At 53.8% G+C, this 18,284-nt stretch overlaps 1 protein-coding gene across 1 annotated transcript in view; it reads left to right on the top strand.

Moving 5' to 3' along the window:
• MYO7B (myosin VIIB) overlaps nucleotides 1-18,284 on the top strand; it is a 94,997-nt gene that overhangs the window by 64,446 nt on the left and 12,267 nt on the right. The window contains exons 20-30 of the mRNA XM_076005448.1: nucleotides 4,593-4,677; nucleotides 5,911-6,129; nucleotides 7,059-7,223; nucleotides 7,705-7,914; nucleotides 8,045-8,209; nucleotides 10,659-10,733; nucleotides 10,861-10,988; nucleotides 14,663-14,789; nucleotides 15,957-16,076; nucleotides 17,006-17,179; nucleotides 17,720-17,947. Coding sequence (XP_075861563.1) covers nucleotides 4,593-4,677; nucleotides 5,911-6,129; nucleotides 7,059-7,223; nucleotides 7,705-7,914; nucleotides 8,045-8,209; nucleotides 10,659-10,733; nucleotides 10,861-10,988; nucleotides 14,663-14,789; nucleotides 15,957-16,076; nucleotides 17,006-17,179; nucleotides 17,720-17,947 — 1,696 coding nt within the window. The remainder of the gene's footprint in view (nucleotides 1-4,592; nucleotides 4,678-5,910; nucleotides 6,130-7,058; nucleotides 7,224-7,704; nucleotides 7,915-8,044; nucleotides 8,210-10,658; nucleotides 10,734-10,860; nucleotides 10,989-14,662; nucleotides 14,790-15,956; nucleotides 16,077-17,005; nucleotides 17,180-17,719; nucleotides 17,948-18,284) is intronic.

Raw genomic sequence — 18,284 nt, 5'->3', positions numbered from 1 at the left:
TTTAATGTGACAGACCACTTTGACTGATTTTTAAATATCGGCCTAGGCTTGCACCCCTGGAGCAAGCTCCACTTGGTCATAGCACGTGATTCTTTTTACGTTGCTGAATGCTGTTTGCCAATGTTCTGTTAAGGGTTTTTGCATCGCTATTCATGAAGTCTGAAGTTTTTCTTGTTTTATATTGTCTTGTCTGGTTTTGGTATCAGAGTAACACTAGCTTCATAAAATGAATTGGGAAATGTTTCTTCTTCTATTTTCTGGAAGAGATTTTGTGGAATTGGTGTGAAATTTTTGTTAAACATTTGGTAGAAATCTGTGAAAAGATCTAGGCTTGGAGATTTCTCTACAGGGAGTTTTAAATTATACATTTACTTTCTTTAATAGTTATAGGATGATTCAAGTTATCTATTTCATATTAAGTGAGTTGTGGTAATTTGTGCTTTTTGAGGATTGGTCCATCGTATCTAAGTTGTCAAATGTGTGTGTGTGTGAAGTTGTTCATAGTATTCCTTTATTATCCTTTTGATGTTGGCAGAGTCTGCAATGATACCCCGTCTCATTCCTGATATTGGCAACTAAACTAAAGAAAAGTGCGTCCATTTCATCTTCTTGGAAGTTATCATTGTTGATATTTAACCATGTTCTTACTATTTTCGCCAATGCAATTAGACAAGAAAATTAAAGAAAAGACAGAATCACAGTTTCTCAACCTCAGCACTATTGACACTTTTGCTGTGGAGGCAGTGCTGCGCACTGTCGGCTGTGTAGCAGAGTCTCTGTGCTCTGCTTACTGGGTGCCGCAGCACCAGCAGCCGCCAGCTCCTGCTTTATCAACTAGCCTGTGGAATGTTCTAAATCCTTTGCTGTCATTTCAACAGTGTTCACATCTTCACCAGGAGTGGGTTTCATCTCAAGAAACCGCTTTCTGTGGCTCACGCCTGTAATCCTAGAGCTCTGGGAGGCTGAGGCGGGCGGATTGCTCAAGGTCAGGAGTTCAAAACCAGCCTGAGCGAGACCCCGTCTCTACCATAAAAATAGAAAGAAATTAATTGGCCAACTAATATATATATATATAAAAATCAGCCAGGCATGGTGGCTTGTGCCTGTAGTCCCAGCTACTCGGGAGGCTGAAGCAGGAGGATCGCTTGAGCACAGGAGTTTGAGGTTGCTGTGAGCTAGGCTGATGCCAAGGCACTCACTCTAGCCTAGGCAAGAAACCGAGACTCTGTCTCAAAAAAAAAAAAAATAATAATAATAATAATAATAAAAAAAAAAAATAAAAAGGCCGGGCGCTGTGGCTCACGCCTGTAATCCTAGCTCTTGGGAGGCCGAGGCGGGCGGATTGCTCAAGGTCAGGAGTTCGAAACCAGCCTGAGCAAGAGCGAGACCCCGTCTCTACTATAAATAGAAAGAAATTAATTGGCCAACTGATATATATATAAAAAAAATTAGCCGGGCATAGTGGCGCATGCCTGTAGTCCCAGCTACTCGGGAGGCTGAGGCAGAAGGATCACTGGAGCCCAGGAGTTTGAGGTTGCTGTGAGCTAGGCTGACGCCACGGCACTCACTCTAGCCTGGGCAACAAAGTGAGACTCTGTCTCAAAAAAAAAAAAAAAAAAAAAAAAAGAAACCGCTTTCTTTGCTCATTCATAATAAGCAGCTCCTCATCCATTCAGGTTTTCTCATGCGATTGCAGCAATTCACTCACACCTTCAGGCTCCACTTCTAATTCTAGTTCTCTTGCTCTTCCACCACATCTGCAGTTTCCTTCACTGACGTCTTGAACCCCTCAGAGTCATCCATGAGGGCTGCAATTAACTTCTTCCAAACTTCTGTGAATGTTGATATTTTTACCTCCTCCCATGAATCACAGATTTTTTTTTTTTTTAGTCAGAGTCTCACTCTGTTGCCCAGGCTAGAGTGCCGTGGCATCAGCCTAGTTCACAGCAACCTCAAACTCCTGGGCTTAAGCGATCCTCCTGCCTCAGCCTCCTGAGTAGCTGGGACTACAGGCATGCGCCACCATGCCCAGCTAATTTTATATATATATATATATATACTAAAATATACATATATATATATTTTTTTTTTTTAGTTGTCCAGCTAATTTCTTTCTATTTTTTTTTAGTAGAGACAGGGTCTCACTCTTGCTCAAGCTGGTTTCAAAATCCTGACCTTGAGCAATCCTCCTGCCTTAGCCTCCCAGAGTGCTAGGATTACAGGCATGAGCCACAGCACCTGGCCATAGTTGTACTTGTTTTTTTCTTTTTTTGAGACAGAGTCTCACTGTGTTGCCCAGGCTAGAGTGCCATGGCGTCAGCCTAGCTCACAGCAACCTCAAACTCCTGGGCTCAAGCGATCCTCCTGCCTCAGCCTCCCAAGTAGCTGGGACTACAGCATGCGCCACCATGCCCGGCTAATTTTTTCTATATATTTTTAGTTGTCCAATTAATTTCTTTCTATTTTTAGTAGAGACACAGTCTTGCTCTTGCTCAGGCAGGTTTCGAACTTCTGACCTTGAGCGATCCACCTGCCTCGGCCTCCCAGAGTGCTAGGATTACAGGCATGAGCCACTACACCCGGCCCACAGATGTTCTTAATGAAGAATCCAGAATGGTGAATCCTCACAGAAAGTTCTTGATTTACTTTGCCCAGATCCATCAGAGGAATCACTATCTATGGCAGCTATACCCTTAATACATGTATTTCTTAAATAGTAATACTTAAAAATCAAAATTACTTCTTGACCCATGGGCTGCAGGATGAATGTTTTGTTAGCAGGCATGAAAACAACATTAATCTCCTTGTACATCTCTATCAGAGCTCTTGGGTGACCAGGTTCATTGTAAGTTAGCAGAAATTTTTTTTTTTTCCTAGCAGGATCAACCAGGAAGGCAGAAATATTTTGAAAGGAATCTTTTTTTTTTTTTGAAGCAGTAGGTCTCAACAGTAGGCTTAAAATATTCAGCAAATGGTACTATAAGGAAATGTGTTGTCCTCCAGGCTTTGTTGTTCCATTTCTAGAGCATAGGCAAAGTAGATTTAGCATAATTCTCAAGGGCTCTGGTATTTTCAGAATGGTAAATGAGAACTGGCTTCAACTTAAGGTCACCAGCTAGATTAGTCCTGTCCTTTAAAGCTTTGAAGCCAGGCATTGCCTTCTCCCCTCTAGCTTTGAAATTCCCAAATGGTAACTTCTTCCAATACAAGGCTGTTTCATCTACATGGAAAATCCATTGTTTAGTGTGGCCACCTTCATCGTTTATCTCAGCTAGATCTTCTGGATAACTGGCTGTAGCTTCTCCACCAGCACCTGCTGCTTTAGCTTGCACGTTTATGTTCCGGAAATGGTTTCTTTCCTTAAACCTCACGAAACAGCCTCTGCTAAGCTTCAGACTTTTCTGCAGCTTCATCTCTCTCAGCCTTCATAGAATTAAAGAGTTGGGGCCTTGCTCTGGATTAGGCTTTGGCTTAAGGGAATGTCATGGCTGGTTTGATCTTCTATCCAGATCACTCACACTTTATCTCAGCAATAAGGCTGTTTCGCTTTCTTATCATTTGTGTGCTCACTGGAGTAGCATTTTTTAATTTCCTTCAAAAACTTTTCCTTTGCATCCACAAGTTGCTAGCTGCTTGGCACAAGAGGCCTGGAATATCATGGCTGTCCACATGCCTTCCTCACTAAGCTTAATCATTTCTAGCTTTTGATTTAAAGTGAGAGACATGCAACTCTTCCTTTCACTTGAACACTTAGAGGCCATTATAAGGTTATTAATCGGCCTAATTTCAATATCACTGTGTCTCAGGGAATAGTAAGGCCCAAGGAGAGGAAGAGAGGATAAAGGCCACTGGGTGGAGCAGTCAGAACACACATATTTATTGATTAAGCTTGCCATCTTATATGGGTGTGGTTTGTGGCACCCAAAAACAATTACGATGGTAACATCAGAGATCACTGATCACAGATCACTGTAACAGATGTAATAATGATGAAAAAGTTTGAAAAGAAGCTACTGCAACAGGAGGAATTTCAAGAATTACCAAAATGTGATACAGACACAAAATGAGCACATACTGTCGGGAAAATGACACTGACAGACTTGCGTGACTCACGGCTGCCACATACTTTCCGTCTATGGGAATGCAGTATCTGCGAAGCGCGTGCATGCAGGGCGCCTGTGGGGCTGTGTGCTCCAGGCTGGCCTGCGGGGGCTCCGCCCTCCCAGAGCCCGACGCTCAGGTCACCCTCTGCACGTCCAGCCTGGGCCGGAGGAGGCGTCCGGCAAGGAATAAACAGTTGGGAATGAATTTTAGCCCTTCATAGCTTTGGGGCACATAGGAAGGAATGAAGAATTTTTTGATTACTTAAAAAACTTAACTATCGTCATTCTCAAATTTGGGTTGTCAACAGTAGATTTTATGTTTCTAATCTGCCCATGTCTTTTGGTCTATAAAGGCTTCTGAGAAAGTGTTGTATGTATTCCTTGTTCCCAACATTTTATTATCCCTCTTCCCTTCAAAATTAGTTTTCTCCCCAAAGGCTTCCAAATGTCCAGGGTCGTTCCATGACCAGGCTTGCACACCCCTTCCAGGCGGCAGTTCCTGAGGCAGAGGCGGGCGGCCACGGCCCTCCAGGCCTGGTGGAGAGGCTGCTACAGCAGGAGGAACTTCAAGCTGGTGAGAGAGCTCGCTGGGGAGGCTGGGCCTGCGGCGTCAATGTGTTAACTGCCTAATAAAAGACAAATTTTGAAGTTTTTTTCTCTGAATGAGAGATTCAGGAGGGAAAGATCAAATCACTCACAGACACAGACCTCAGTCCCCCACATTTTCTGTCTTAGCATAGTCTCTAGCCCCTTGTGGCCTTCAAAGTTTTCTGCAGATTTGGGGCATTTCAGAGCTAGGCTAGGTGTCCTGCTCTGAGATGGAATAATGCCTATTCCTTTCCAACTTACAGGCAACAAAATAAGTAAATGGATTGGTTATTCTATTTCAAACACTCCTGATTTTTCTCTTAACCACAGGCACTTGCTAATGAGTATCTGCTCAACCAGTGGGCTAGAGCAACCATGGCCGCATCCTGTTGGGCCTCACTTGACTGCTCGCCTTTGCCATGGATGTGACTGTGGTTGTGCTGTAGAGTAGCCATATTAGCAAGACTGGCAGCGTTCCATGCTCACAAAGGGCATAGTAGTGGCTGTGTGGGAGGGTTCCTCTGGGGCTGTTGCTTTGCATGAGTCATTTTATTTCATGTTAGACCAACCCTATTAGTCAAGGAACTGAGGCATGAAGGGGCTAGGTGGTTTCCCCAAGAGCACACAGTAAGCTCTAGAGCTGGGGTTTGGATGCAGGGCTGTGTGACTTCCCAGCCGTAAGCTGACCCATTGGGTTGGTCGTCACTGTGCCAACAAGGCTCGTTGCAAGGGCCCAGGGGATGTCTGTAGCACAGAATGGATGTTCATCCATTTCTTACTTCCCATTTATTTTAAAGATGCCCTGACAGATTAGCTTGGTGGAGCTGGCTGCAGGCCTCTACACAGGTGTGCTAGCTCCTGACAAGTTGGCCGGACTTGGTTGGCAGGTGTGAGAAACATTGCCTCTGGAATGCACTTGCCCATGTGAAATCCAATGCAATTCTGTCTGTCCATGGCCCTCAGGAGGCCACTTTATAATTTACGCTATTTCAAAAATGCTCATTTAGCACTTACCTGCATGTCAGGCTGTGTTCTATGTACTTTACAAATAATAACTGTCTCAGTATGCCCATGCTCACAGATTTGTGCTATTCTAGCACCAGCCCTTTGCCAAAAAGCAGCTGATGATAAGCTAATTTGCGAGGTCTCCTAGGGAATCGCTCCCTGTTCTCCAGAGGGCCTTCTCACCCTTGAGCCCGCCTCCCTCTTGCTTCGGTAGATCCTCCTGGGCTTTGAGCGCCTGCAAGCCATCGCCCGGGGCCACCTGTTGGTGAGGCAGTACCAGGCCATGCGGCACAGGATGGTCCAGCTGCAGGCCCTCTGCAGGGGCTACCTGGTGCGCCAGGAGGTCCAGGCCAAGAAGAGGGCGGTGCTGGTCATTCAGGCCCATGCCAGGGGCATGGCTGCCCGGCGGAGCTTCCAGCGACGGAAAGCCAATGTAGGTGGTCACCAAACCTCTTGGGCAGGTGGAGCCGGCAGCGGCCCAGGTGGGTGAGGGAAGGCAGAAGGGGAGAGCAGCCATATGGCACTCTCACCAGAAACCCCTTTGAAAGTCCCCACCGTCAACCAAGACTTTAAAAGTTACTCAAGATCGCAGCAAGGATACGGGAGGCAAATTAAGAGGCACCTTATGGCCTGAAAGACAGGAGAGAGCTCTTTCCTCTCCCTGGGCAAAGTCAGTACTACTGCAGCCCATCGGGCCACCTGGGGAGCCTGGGCCACCATCGGGCACTCGCAGGCCCTAGCATGGATAGGCACCAGATCAGCAGGACAGCCTCGTGTCTGGATCCTGGAGGTGGAGCTCCTTGGTCCCCTCCCTTTCGCCTTAGGGGTGATTTTCTGGCAAGGTGGTAGTCCCTGGGAGGCACAGCAGGCCTGAGCCAGGTGGCTGTGAGAGGCCACTACTGCGTGGAGGGAGCAAGGCCCCTGGTTGCTGGGCTGTGTGTGACGGTTCCAGGGACACAGAAATACCAGGGGGAGCTTCCCCGGGTCTGGGAGGCTGGGAGGACAGGGAGCAGGGGACAGTACCAGTATGCATCTGCCTGCATTTTGCACCTTGGTTCTGGGGTCCCTGGAGTTTGAGGTGGTGCCTCAGGGGCCATGCAGGGCCATGCAGGGCTAGGGACAAGCCAGCAACCTCACCTCTTGGAACCTCTGGCTTCCACAGGAAATGGAAAGCCCTGCTGGTTGACCTCTAGTCACCCTAGCTGTTAAAATCTGTTATTTTAGAGCAAAATACATTGATTTGGGAAAATGATGGCAGGATTAGGCATACTGGCTCTGGAAGGTGCTTCCCTGTGAGGCAGGCAGAGCTGGGCCAGCGGGCGACCTTCCCCACGGGTGTGTGCAGGCATGAGGCAGGATGAGGCTTCTCTCATCCAGGCTGCAGAGAAGAGCCAAGGCGCTCTCCCCGACCAGAAGCGCAAGTCCATCTACGACACCGTCACCGACACGGAGATGGTGGAGGAAGTGTTCGGCTTCCTCCCTGCCATGATCGGGGGGCAGGAGGGCCAGGCCCCGCCGCGCTTCGAGGTGAGACCAGCTGGCCTTTCCTGGTCCGCCCCCTGCTCCTTGAGAAGCCGAGCCCCTGCTGAGGAGCTGCCAGTGCTCAGCCGCGCCCTGGGGGTCCCATGGCCCCGCAGAGAAGAGGGGAGTGAGTGTGGGTCCCTGCAGTCAGACCTCTCCCACTGCAAGGCGTCCTAGAGCCTTTACTCTCCAAACACGCCCACGCTGTCCCCACGCAGAGCCCCCCAGGCCACCCCAGAGCACCTTGGGGCTGCCATTCTGCAGAATGTGACCACGGCAGGGAGGGGAAGAAGGCGAGAGGAGTAGCAGCCCAGGCTGTCCTGTGTGGACCCCCACAGACCTCTCTGGGCCCCTCCCGCCTCCTAGCTGTGCAGCAGGCGCTGGGACCCTCAGGAGGACCTGCCCGCGGTGCCCGCCCTGCTGGCGGCCAGATGACCAGCTGGCTGCTGGCTGCAAGGACTGCTGATCTGTGTTCTCCCTCACTCAGGATCTAGAAGCAAAGATCCGGAAGCTGCCTGAGGTTGACCTGGACACAGTCCCCATGGTGGAGGAGCCCGAGGAGGATGTGGATGGCCTGGCTGACTACACCTTCCCCAAGTTTGCTGCGACTTACTTCCAGAAATCAGCCAGCCACACACACATACGGCGGCCCCTCCGATACCCCCTTCTCTACCATGAGGACGAAGCTGACTGCTCGGTACCCAGTGTTCTCTGGGTAGCTCGGGACACTCCGGGGCCTGGAGTCTGAGCTGTGGTTCAGAGGAACAAGGAAGGGGCCACAGTGCTGGGAGCTGAGTTCCAGCCAGGCCTCTGTCTCATTTCCCCAGGCCGCTCTTGCTGTGTGGAACGTCATCCTGAGGTTCATGGGCGACCTCCCGGAGCCAGTGCTCTATGCCAGGAGCAACCAAGGCAGCTCAGTGATGCAGCAGATCCACGACACGCTGGGCAAGGCAGGTGGCGCCCAGAGTCTGCAGCAAGCGGGGTCTGCACAGGTAAGCAGCGTGAGGGCAGCAGGCAGGGGAGGGCCTGGCCCTGGGAAGCTGCGCGGGAAGGGAGACAAGTCCCCAAGCCCTCCCATCAGCACCGCCCACTGAACTCAGCCCCGAAGCCAGGGCACCAAGGTAATTACAGTCATGAATTGCACACAGAAACTCGTGAATCCCAGAGCATGCCCAGGACTCTTTGAATTATATAACCATTAATGGAGAGAGTCCCTTGGACTCGGAATATCATATTTGATTTAAGCGGGTTCAAACGAATGCACCAGTAGTAACAGCAACAGATGTCGTCACTGACTGACAGCCTGCTATGTGCCAGCTGCTTCTCTTCATTCAATCCCAGGTGGCAGCGCCACAAGGGAGGGATTATTATGTTTCTTTATAGCTAAAGAAACGGAGAAGTGAGATGACTTTTCCCCAAATCACAGTGGACAGGTGTGCGGGGCCTAGGCTTTGAATCGTTCTGCTGAATTCAAAGACTAAGTTCTTTTATTCTTTTTTTTTTTTTTTTTTTTTGAGACAGAGTCTTGCTCTGCGACCGTGGCTAGGGTGCCGTGGCATCAGCCTAGCTCACAGCAACCTCAAACTCCTGGGCTCAGGCGATCCTCCTGCCTCAGCCTCCCGAGCAGCTGGGACTATATGTACATACCATGATGCCAATTTTTCTATTTTTAGTAAAGACAGGATCTGGCTCTTGTTTGGGCTGGTCTCGAATGTCTAAACCCAAGCAATCCTCCTGCCTTGGCCTCCCAGGATTATAGGAATATAGGCATGAGCCACCATGCCCAGCCCAAAGACCAAATTCTTGACCCAAGTTCTACCCTACTTTCTGATGGAAAGTTAATTCACATCCACTTTGGGTCAGAAGTCCTTCCTAAGGCCCAGTCGCAGGCCATAATCCGAGTGGAACTAACCAAGGAATTGTGCAGCAGTGACAGCACTCGGGCCCACCTGTGGCCAGGGCCCATGACTGCCCCACCATCCGGGTGCCTGGCCGGGCTGATCACAAGTGCCTGTGGGGTCCTGTGTACAGACTATCGTGTAGAGAACTGCAGCCCAACCTCATGGCCAACCCAGTCCAGGAAGTGCATGGAGGTTGCCTGGGCCCAGGGCCTGAGTCCTTGACCTCTGGAGGTGTGGGCTCTACCAGGGCATATTAGGTATCTGTTGCTGCATAACAAATTACCCCCCTCCCCAAATTTAGCAGCTTAAAATAGCACAAATTTATTATTTCATGTAGTTTCTGAGGGTCAGGATCAGCTTAGCGGATAGTTCTGGTTCAGGGTCTCTCATGAGGCTGCCAGCAAGCTGTCACCTGGGTCTGGACAGTCCACTCCCAAGATTGCTCACCCATGTGGCTGTGGGCAGAAGCCTCCATTCGTCCCCATGTGGGCCTCTCTGCCAGCTGCCTGAGCACCTTCACAACATGGCTTCCCTCAGCATGAGCGATCCTAGAAGGAAAGCAAGAGGGGAGATGCAATGTCTAGTCTTGAGGTCACGTACCACACAGGGTAGGAATGTCAGGAGGCGAGGATCACTGGGGCACCTTGGAGGCTGGCGACTGCTCAGGGAAGGGGACTCTGGGAGGCAGTCCAGCCACCCTGCACCTCCGGAGGATGGACACGGGGGAAGCAGGGCTGGCTTCCTGGAGGTCGGATCTCAGGTTTTTCTTCCTGCACACATTTGTTAAGTGCCCGCCACATGCCCATGCACAGGGCAGTGGGCCGAGCCAGCCCTGCTGCCCTCTTGGAGCTTGTCTCTGTCAGGCCCCGTGTGGCAAACCAGCTTTTCCCCAGCAGAAGCTGGTGCCTGGCCCCAGACTGGGCTGATCTCAACCCATGTCCAGTCCCACACTGAGCTCCAATTTTGGCAGCAAATTCTTCTCATGACACCATCATGAGAATGTATAACCTCTGCCTAAGGAGACCACTAGACCCTAACAGCTGGGTGTAAGCCCCGCCCTGCCTGGATGCCAGTTTGAAGCCTGGGCTCTTCTGATCCCCTGACAGAGCTCTCCGGGCAGTGGGCAGAGCTGCCTCTGATCATCTGCCACACTTTTACTGAGTGACCATGGCTTGGGGTCATCCTAAGCACTTGGGCTCAGACCCAGTCTGGCCTCTGAGAGCTTAACTGGGGAGAGGACAAGTTTTGGGACAGAAGAACAGCACTGAGCCCATCCCAGAAGGATGATGAGTAGCTTTTGTCTAATCTCTTGCCATCCCTGGGCCTCCTTTTCCTGGCCCAGCAGCGAGGGTGGCGATGTGCTGTGTGTTGTGAGGCTCGCATGTGCTGGTGCTCTGTATCTGGGGCCTGGAAATGTCCGGATGAGAGGGTCACTCACTTCCTGCCCCCCCCATTGGCTGCAGGGTCAGCATCACCAAGGTGAGCCCAGGCTTAGGACAGCTCCGAGCCATGGTCATTTTTTAACTGTCCCCTTCCACAGAGGCCCGGCCACAAGGACAAGACAACCAAGATCTCCTCCATGAAGCTGAAGCGGTCCTCCCGGGTCACGGGCCAGGTAAGCCCAGGGCACGGAACCTCAGTCTGTCCCAGCAGGGCTGTGGCTTCCCTCCCCTTGTGCCAATTTTCTTCTGGGCAAGTGGGGAGAATCTCAGCCGTCCTGACGGCTGCCTTTGGGTTTCAAGGTGGCCAGCCAGCTGAACACTGGAGAGGAAGCATTTGAGCCCAGCGGCCCCGTCACAGACCGCCCCATGTCCAACCTGGAGAAGGTGCACTTCATCGTGGGCTACGCCATCCTGCGGCCTGGCCTCAGGTCAGTGCCCACCCCCACCCACCCCACGCACAGCGTCGGAGCCCCTCGCAGGCTCCCAGCCCAGCCACAACCTCCCTGCCCACGCGCCCCTCCCCCTCCTGGGCCCTGAGGGCGGGGTCTCAGGAGAGCAGGTGTGATAGCCACCCAGGCTTCTCTGCATTAAGAAACCCATGGGAAAAACCCAGTTTCAGGAAAACACCTTCATCATGGGCTGGCCATTGCCCCGGGAGCAGGCTTCGGCACAGGGCCCAGTAAATGAGCAGGTTGCTCATTTGCAGTATGTGTATTTTGCTTTCTATACCACGGCCTTATAGGAATTGGGGTTTCATACTACTTAGAAGAAATCCGTGTGGTGAGCCTGTGGACACCGTGTTTTGCACCCACAGCTGGCTGAATTGGTAGAATGCGTCTCCACAGGTGCAGAGGGCCAGCTACATACTGCTTTCAGGGACAGACACTGTATGTTAGGGTTCACTTACTTCAAGTTAATATTTCTAACTAAATCTGAGAAATTGATGGTCATTATTTCTTTTTCTACCTCAATCTCTTTTCCTTTAAACTCTCATAAAACCCATGTGAGCTGTTTTGAGACTGTCACTGGGCCTGAGGGTCTGCACACTTTTTCTTTCTTTTTCTTTTTCTCTGTTCTTTAGATTGGGCCATTTCTACTCATCTGTCTTCCAATTCACTGATCTTTCTCTGTCTTCCCCAACCTGCTCTTATACCCACCTAACAAATGTTTTATTCCAGATAATATATTTTTCAATTCTAGAATTTTCACGTGGATCTTTTTTACATTTTTATTTCTCTGCCAAGATTTCCTACTTGCCCACTCACCATAAACATAGCTTTCTTCGTGTCCTTGAGCAGAGTCACAGTAGTTTTTAAACCTTTTCTGCAAATCCACTCTCTGGGTCACCTTGGGGTCAGTCTGCATTAACTGCCTTTTCTTGTGAGGGTGGCCGTGCCTCCTGTGCTGCCCCGTGTCTGGCACTTGGCCGCTGCCCCTCAAAGGTCTCGCACTTTGGGACTGTCTCGTGGACACTGACAATGGCACATTTAGGGACCCTGGGTGCTGTTATGGTGCTCAAAGAGCGTTGACTTCTTGTCCTGGCAGGTGATCAGCTTGGCTGGATTCAAGCTCTGTCTCCCACGCGGTGAGCAGCAGCTGGGACCCTGTGCAGCTGTGTGGCCGTAGCTGGTGACGTGGCGTCTGCCGCCATGCAGGGCCCCACCATGCCGGCCCACCAGAAGGGGTCGGCCAGAGATTTAGGATTTTATATGAAAAATTTAGGACTCCCGTTCTCTGGGTCTCCTCATTGCAGGATTCCTGTCTCACTATTAAGCCCTGTGGTCCCCCAACTCAGCCCTTGGGTGCTTTAGGCCAATACAGCCACAGGGCTTCCAGCCCAGTTTGGCTGCCCTTGCCACGCCAGCGGGCACGCTCCTCCCCGAGCTGCTTCTGTGGCAGTTCTCCGTGGCTGCTCTCCACTGGCCACCACACCCTCCACCACGGCACACGTAAAGGCTGTGTCAGACGGGCGCACTGCTGGCTCCTCAGACACCGCACGGCACGCCCTGCGGAGTGGCGTCCAATCCCATGACGGCTCCTGCGGACTCGAGCCCCAGTGGCACAGCCCGCAGCCGCCTGCTGCTTGGCGTCTGGAATGGTGCGCTCGCTGCCCGCGTGTGCGGGGTCCTGCCCAGATGCCTGCAGCCCAGCTCCTGCCACGCACCCTCGTGGCCGGCAGGAAGCGGCTCCCATCCCTCGAGTCTTCTCTCTCCACCCTGCCCTGGGCTTAGAATTCCGCTGGAGGAAGCAGGTGCTAGCCCTCTTTTCCATGGATGTCCCCAACTCAAGGGACACAAATTAAGCAGTGGGAAGAACAGTGTCACCAGGCTCCCTTCCAGCATGCTGGGGGAGGGCAGTGGGCTTCTGGGGCTCCGTGTGCCCCCCAGGCGTGAGAGTGTCTCCCCTCTGACAGGCCCGTCCCTACTGGCAGTTCTCCTGGGGTCTCCCTCACGGCCCCCATCACTTATGGGGAGTAGCAAGGGCCACAGAGCTCTCTGCTCCTATGACGTCCCTTCTAGGAATCACCTTCCAAATTTGTCATCTTCCCTCACACAGCCTAGAGGTGGCATGGTAGCTACACTGGTTCTGCTGTTTTCAGCAAATTCTACAAGAATATTGGATGTTAGCATCCATTTTTCCATGGCTCTGGCATCCTAGCCACATTCTGAGACCAAAAGAAATATGCTATTCCATATCTATCACACATTCAATAGACACTGTCACACAAGTATCTAAGCCCTGGCCTGGGAGCTGGCCGTGTGGAGATGAAGATGACTTATGTCTGCTCCAAGAAGCTTACCCTCTAGTCGGGGGACAGGAGAGGTCCAGGAAACCCACAACGGCAGCTTGAGCATCTTAGTATGTTCAGGGTTCAGTGAGGGCACCAAGAAGGGGTGGTTTTAGTGCCCTCCTGGGGTGGCCCCAGGCAGAGGGAAAGGGTAAACAGCTCACCTTTGACATGGCCTGAAGGGGTTTGAATTCTTAGTGGTTTGTCACAGCTGGGCCATGGAATTCAGGTCCACTTCTAAGGGAAGTGGGAAAAGTTTTAAGCAGCAGAAGACCATGATCATAGCTGACTTCCAGAAGGATCTTCCTGACAGTCACATGGCAGGTGTAGCCTGGGCTAGGAGGCCAGGCAGGGGCCACTACAGAAGTCCAAGGAGAGCTGATGAGCGTTGGCCCAGAGCCGGGGACAGAGAAGACATCCAGGAGAGAGGTGGTAGGATGTGGTGGCTGGTTGGATCTGGGAGATGAAGAGATGGGAGGTCTAGAATGACCCCAGATTTCCAGTTTGGTGGTGGTGTCTATAGGCTGCAGAGAGGCCGTGTGCTGGGGCTCATGGTAGCCAACTGTGTACATCTCTTCCCATCTCTGTGTTCCCATCATGTTGGCAGCTTGAAATTGGCCTTGATGGGAACATTTACACCACAGACATCTGCAAATGCAATGAATCGGGGCTATTTTCCTGGGAGAGTTGGTTGATAAACATTTACCCGCACACCACCGACTACTGGGGGAAAAGTGTGGCCTCTGGATGTGTGGGGTTTGGGGCTCTAATGGGACACTTTTAAGATGATAGAGGCTTGAGTCTGTGGGAAGGATCCAGAAGAGGCTCCTTGCCAAGAGGTCACAGAGAGGGCAGCCCATGAACCCATGGGAATGGGAATGGGAGCGGGCCAGGAGGCGAAGGGCGAGGGGTTCTCCCATGAAGGCCCCGTTGCCCTGTCTGCGTTCAGGAAGGGAGGACTCACTGCTCGTCCTCACCGCGGCGCTGGGCAGCGGAGCGGGCAGGTCGTGCAGACGGTGCCCCACCCCGAGGGCCGAGCAGAGAGGCCAAGTCAGCACGAGGCAGGCGTGTTGAGGGCAGAGACAGAAAGGGAGGGCCAAGGGCTGGGCCGTGGTGGGGCAGGAAGCCACAGGGGCGAGAGCCTAGGGAGTGGCCTAGCAGCGCTGGGGGGGAGGAGGCTGGGTGGGTCTCGAGGGCTGAGAGGCGCCCCACGGTCGGGTACCCCAGAGGGGCAGAAGGACTGTGAGCCCAGATGCCCCTGTCTCCTCTCCTCCCGGCCCCCTGCCTGCCCTCCCAGTGGTCTGTGTCTTTCAGGGACGAGATTTACTGCCAGATCTGCAAGCAGCTCTCGGAGAACTTCAGACCAAGCAGCCTGGCCCGGGGCTGGATCCTGCTCAGCCTCTGCCTGGGCTGCGTCCCTCCCTCGGAGAGGTTCATGAAGGTGGGGCCCAGGGCAGGGGCACGTTATGCTGGAGCACTGGTGGGCCCTGGGCCCCGGAACAGGTCCAGAATCCCCGGGCCTGGCCTGAGTCTTTTGCCCCTGCAAGCCAGGATGGGCAGCAGTGCCTGTGCTTCTGTGGGCCTCAGTTTTCCCATCTGTATAAAAGGACACTGCCCCTGGCTCCTTCTAGCTCCTATCCAGGGTCTGCAGGGCCAATTGCACTTTGGCTTAGGTGCAGGACGGCGCTTCAAGACTAAAATGGAATGGCAGATGAAAAGTGGCCTGAAAAGATAGGTGTCCCAGGAGTGGGCCCCGCCTGGAGCTGGGCCACGCCGCCTCTGTCTAGTCCTTAGGACTGGAAATGGAGGCGGCTCCGCAGGCGCTTTGAGTGTTGGAGGCCCGGCTTCCCTGTTTTAATGTGTCACAACGTTTGGTTCTGATTATAAAGGTCATATGTGGAATGCAGAAAGTCCAAAACGAAAATTAAAGAAATCCCCACACCCAGAGGTCACTTCCATTTAATATTTTCTTCTGGCCTTTTGTGGTGTTATGGTGCCACACTTGTGATCATGCAGAAAACACTTCCTCACTTGTCCCCTGGGGCCAGCAGGACCTACGGCCACCTGGCCATCACCCCAGGCACTCGGGCAACTCACAAGACCAGTAAACCTTCCAGGTTCCACCCTCTCAACCCAAGGCAGGAAGGAACAAAATCTCTGTGAGACAAAAAGGTGTCAACGCAAACCCGTTTAGGGTGTTGACTCGTCTGCATTTTTCACTCACGTTCATGATGTTTTCTCATGGTGTGAACCTCGCCAACACCAGTGGTAACGCCTGGCTCTCCAGAGGGTGCTGGACTAGGGTGGACATGCGGGGCCGTCTTCCAGTCACTCATCACCATGGATACCACTGTGACCACATGTGTGTATCTACCGTAGGATAGGTTTGAGCCATTGGGCCAGGCGTGCTCTAAAACGCGGCACTGTTTCAAACACACTGCCAGACCGCTCCTCAGAGACGTCTGGCCTGCGTTTCTCCCCGAGAGGTGTGTGCGCGGCTCAGCGCGTCTTTATAAACTGAGTGTCATCACTTTAAGATCCGAGTGAGCAGTAAGTAGAAACCAGCTTCATCCTGAGCATCTGCCCCTCTCCCTTCCTCGCCCCCCAGTATCTCCTGAACTTCATTGGTCGAGGGCCGGCGGGTTACGGGCCCTTTTGTGCTGAGCGCCTGAGACGCACCTACACCAACGGGATGCGCACGGAGCCCCCCACCTGGCTGGAGCTGCAGGTAGGGGCTGGCAGGGGTGGGAAGTGGGTGGTAAGGGGCTGCAGGCCCCCCAATACAGCTAGTGGGGTGCCTTCTCCCAAGACAAGACCTTTGTCCTCAAGCTCCTCTGTCTCCTCTGTGTTACCTCCCAGGCCAATGGTCCCCGGGAGCCCCCCCTTCATGGGGCGTGGCCTCCCCAGCCTTCAGAGGTGCCTCCACCTCTAGACCCACGTTCCTTCAGGGCCCAACTAGCTGGAGGGAAGAGCCATATGACCCACTCATCAGCACTGTGCTGGGCCAGTTGCTCCAAATGCGGCCCTCCCAGGGCATTTGACTTTGCAAAGAAGGCAGTGGTCATGCCAAGGCTGTTGTCCTTGGTGGCTCTGCTATTGGGAGCAGGTGCTACCTCATCCTGCTTTGGCAGCTGCGTCACCCATGAGTTATCACAGTGTCCTCAGGAAGGGTCCCTCGGAACAGCCAGGAGGGGGTCCCTGCACCCTGCTCTCCCCGAAGTTCTGGTCCAGCCCCAGCCTGGAAGGTGCTCATCTCTGTGACCCTGTCCCAGGGGCTGCAGGTCACCTCTGTGAGTCTAAGTCACTTAACCTCACCAAGCTCAGGGCTCTCATCAGAAACTGGGGCTGTGCCAGCCTGCAGGCAGCACCCCCAGGGCTGCCGAGGTGGACCTGGAGAAGCACCAAATGGCTGGATGCGCAGCTAATGTGGCTCCTGCTTGACCGCCATCCCCCCAGCACGAATCCCTGTCAGCCTGAGCTTTGCTCTCCATGCCAGCTGTGGCCACCACGGGAGCCCCGAGACCCCCCGGGGAAGGGCAAGCAGGGGGTGGTGGATCAGGGAGAGGGGTGGGGGTCGAGGACTGGCCTCCAGGCTACAGGTTGCAAGAGCTCGCAGGCAGGCAGCTGGGTAGGGCCTGAGTCTCCCTCTACCCCCAGGCTGTCAAGTCCAAGAAGCACGTCCCGATCCAGGTCATCATGGTAACCGGGGACAGCTTGACCGTCACTGTCGACTCGGCCTCCACATCGAGGGAAATCTGCCTGCACATCGCCCGCAAGCAGGGCCTCAGCGACTACCTGGGCTTCTCCCTCCAGGTCGCCGTGTACGACAAGGTACTGGCCAGGCATCATCTTCCTCCCTCACGCACCGGGCAAAGCACCCCAAAGCTCGAGCCCTTGCACCTCGCCAGCCAGGCCCCGCTGGCCCTCCTAGCCACCGAACACACGGCAGGCCGCCCGCCCTCAGCCCAGCAGTGCCCACGCACAGCTCGCCAGTGCCCCGCCACCTGGCCGCCATGCGTGGCTCCAGGCCCTGGCACCACTCCCCTGCCGCACCCTCCCTCATGCTGGGAGCTGCGGGCACCCTGCGCAGATGTGGGGGGCGCGCCAGCAAGGCCGCCTGAAGCCCCGTCACCGCCCACCTGGACACCCAGTGGGTGGTCCCTCACACCCACCAGCCAGCCAAGGCACTGAAGCCCCCATCTGCGAACCCACGGGGAGGAGTGGGGCAGGCCCCGCCCGTGTGGGGAAGCCCTCGGGGTCCACGCTGGGGCTGGGTCTCGGTCTCCACGCGTGCGTGTGCCGAGGGCGGGCATCCCTGTGGGCCGGGAGTGCACAGCAGCCACTAACCCTGCCGCCCGACTGTGGCCCCAGTTCTGGTCCCTGGGCAGTGGGCGCGACCACGTGATGGATGCCATCGCCCAGTGTGAGCAGCTGGCCCAGGAGAGGGGTGAGAGCCAGCGCCAGTCCCCCTGGCGCATCTACTTCCGGAAGGAGTTCTTCACGCCCTGGCATGACTCCCAGGAGGACCCCGTCAGCACCAAGCTCATCTACCGCCAAGTGCTCCATGGAGTCTGGTCCGGCGAGTACAGCTTCGAGAAGGTGAGGGGCCTCAGGAAGAGCCACATCCCAGGTCCAGCCCAGCTGTGGCCATCAGAGAGCACCCCACAGCGAGCACCCAGCTGGCATCAGAAGCTGTGTGGAGGGCGGGAGGCAGGGGGGCAGCGGAACGGGGGTGGGGAGGGGGTCGTGGGGTGCAGGATGCTGTCCCTTCCAGGCCCAGCCTCCATTTCCTCTTCCCTTGGGCCGCAGGTTTGCCCAGGCCTCTGGGGTCATGGTAGCAGCGACAGGCAGGGAAGGCCTCCCAGTCGGCCCAGACCTACCGCACCGTGGCAGCCCTGGTTATGGGGCAGCAAGGCCTGATGGTCAGGAGTGTGGC

The sequence above is a fragment of the Microcebus murinus genome, chromosome 8 (assembly GCF_040939455.1).
Source record: "Microcebus murinus isolate Inina chromosome 8, M.murinus_Inina_mat1.0, whole genome shotgun sequence".
Taxonomy (NCBI): Eukaryota; Metazoa; Chordata; class Mammalia; order Primates; family Cheirogaleidae; genus Microcebus; species Microcebus murinus.
This window is presented reverse-complemented; position numbering and strand designations above follow the sequence as displayed.